Source organism: Penaeus vannamei, chromosome 6 (assembly GCF_042767895.1).
Source record: "Penaeus vannamei isolate JL-2024 chromosome 6, ASM4276789v1, whole genome shotgun sequence".
Taxonomy (NCBI): Eukaryota; Metazoa; Arthropoda; class Malacostraca; order Decapoda; family Penaeidae; genus Penaeus; species Penaeus vannamei.
The window spans coordinates 47,593,178-47,595,883 of NC_091554.1; the positions used below are offsets into that span (position 1 = coordinate 47,593,178).

Consider the following 2,706-nt stretch of genomic DNA (forward strand, 5'->3'; position numbering starts at 1 on the left):
AGACAGAGACAGAGAGTGAGAGGGAGAGAGATATGACAGAGGTACATTGACTAAATAAAAGATAATTATAAGCCTTTTCTCCTTGTATATTTTACCTGTCCTTAATAATGAGAAATTCAATAATGGGTTCTCGTGCCTTATACATTGTTTCATTTCTCCACAGCTCTATTCGGCAGCTATGAGAACAAGACCAAAGAAGGCACCAGAAGTCAGATTTTTTGACTTTGAAGACCACTACGGCTACGGACACAACTACATTCACAAGTCTTCTGATTTGCCAATGATCGTCAGGTGAGACGCATGACTTTTGTGTTCAAGAAGACTAGCTTGTTATAAGTAGATTTCGGCATTGTGTAAAATGTTTTACATTATTTTGACATCACCTAATTTTGCACTCTCTTTCATTGCAGAGAATTCGTCAAAGCTGCAAGATATAGCAAATGATCCAGAAGTGTATTAATAGATTGTGAAGAAGAGAAAATAATAGTAAGGAACGCATCTGTTTCGTAATTTTTTATTTATATAATTATTTATTTTCTTAGTGTGGAAATATTGATTTCAACTTCTTATTGTTACTTTTAAGATGGAATACATTCCACTTTTCCCTTTTACTCTTGTTCACACTCCTTTTCCGCTGTTTTGTAAATTATACATGTTTTGTATGTTATTTTAGTATGTTGAAATGCAGAGAATCAAATTATTGTTATATATGATGTTATGTTTAACTATATTTATTGTTAAGCACTGATAGTTTATAATAGGAACAAATTGTAGCCTTTTTATTTTCCTTTTTACCCAGCAATGCAGTGTAGAATAAAAATACTCAGATATTATTGTTCAGGAAAAAGAAAAATACAGGTATGTTATGAGATTCTTTCGGTGATTGCTTCTTTTGCTGTTTTTCTTTTTTATTTTTTTTCTACCGCATTATCTCTCTTCTTTTTACATCACTGCTTTTCTCTCCTTTCCTTCTTTTTCTTCTTCCTCCTTCTCCTTCCATCCTCCTCTTTCCTCCCTCTTCTATTTCCCTCCCCTTCTTGCTCTTTTTACCTTCCTCCCTCCATCCTTCCATCTCCTTCCATTCTTGTTCCTCCTCCCTCCTTCCTCCTCTCTCCCTCTTCCTCTTTTCTACGACCTCCCTCCTTCTTCCCTTTTCATTCCACTTTTATATTTCCAGTTATGATTATTATGCATTTTTTTTCTTTCTTTCTTTTTCATTTATTTTTTTTTTATGTGACTCGTCTTCTTGCTTTTCTTCTTAAAAGAGGCTGTGACTTTTTGTTTTCAGTACTTGAACATTTAGTCAGAATGCAATAGAGCTACATTGCTTTTTGATATATATATATATATATATATATATATATATATATATATATATATATATATATATATATATATATATACATACTGCCTTGCGAGAAAAAATAGATATTGTGGGATTATTATTATTTAACAGTGCTCAGTATAACTTGTGCTAGTAAGGCATTATTGTACAGATGTATTTTAAATATATATTTTGAATTGTATTCCCTTTCATTTTGATTTCCTGTGTGTTCTGAGGATATTAATGATTTTACTTTATTTTGGTTGTGATTCTGTGCTTGTGGAATTTGTGCGCTGTTCAGAATAGTGGACTGTAATGCAGAAATCGACGAAAAGATTAATTGATAGATAATACAGTAATGATAAGCTTACAGAAAGAAGACAGAAATTTACACCATAAACTATTTATTGATGATTGATAATAATATCATATGAAAATGTGAAAAGTAAAGGACAATACCACACTTTACAGCATGAGTATTTGACAAAAATACCACAGGTTCTGCAGTTATTTATAAAATCAAACCTGTAAGCATAGGGACTATAAGGCTTTACAAATTCTTAAAGAGAGAACTAGTGGATGTCTTACAAAGGAGATAAGATTGTTAGATTTCTTCTAATAAATTTCATATATCATACAAATTGCAATACCAATAAAGTTGTATGATGGAGGAATAACGAAAATGGGTTATTTTTGCCGAACAAGAAAAATCGGGTTTCTTTGGAAAATGTAACAGAGTGACAGAGATCACGTGGGACTGCCAGCAAATATGGATTAGGACTAGCATTTACTTTCACAAAAGAATATTGCTATGGCAATATAATGCCAGATAAAGGAAAAGAAGAAAAACGACCGTAGAAGAAATTTCATACCATGTCACGTCAGTTGGTCTTCTAACTGGACAATACCAAAGGCAGAGCCACAGTCCCATATAGTGACTTTAAATCTTCAACCCTACAACAGACTCACTATGAATAGTCGTATCCTTTTTACATAAATCAAGCTTACAGGTTCAACGTCGCATTTTCTCAAGTTATACATTGAAGACATTTTCCATAAAGAGATGCAGGTGCATTTTAAGTTGTTAAATATTGCAATATTCGCTCAATGATATATTTATTGTATATTGATTTAGACATGTAATAAACAAGAAAGTAACACAGGGAATCTTACAATCACTAGACTCTCATCCTACGTACTGTAACTGTAATCTATTATTCATTTGTTTATGATAGTGTACGGTCCAATTTTATGATTTATATCCGTTTTCTTTATCATCTGATGTTTAGAGAAAAGCGGACAGACCTGCTTTGGATACCTTTTCTAATTTAACATCAAGAGTAACTAATTCATGGATTTTTTATCAAAGTAAAATCAATAGT

General features: G+C 32.0%; 1 protein-coding gene across 1 annotated transcript in view; it reads left to right on the top strand.

Annotated features, from left to right (window-relative positions):
• LOC138862035 (lysophosphatidylserine lipase ABHD12-like) overlaps positions 1 to 1,528 on the top strand; it is a 9,867-nt gene extending 8,339 nt beyond the window's left edge. Inside the window, exons 10-11 of the mRNA XM_070123171.1 lie at positions 164 to 291; positions 411 to 1,528. Of these exons, the coding sequence (XP_069979272.1) occupies positions 164 to 291; positions 411 to 444 (162 nt within the window). The 3' untranslated portion in view covers positions 445 to 1,528. The remainder of the gene's footprint in view (positions 1 to 163; positions 292 to 410) is intronic.
• The last annotated feature ends 1,178 nt before the right edge of the window (positions 1,529 to 2,706 follow it).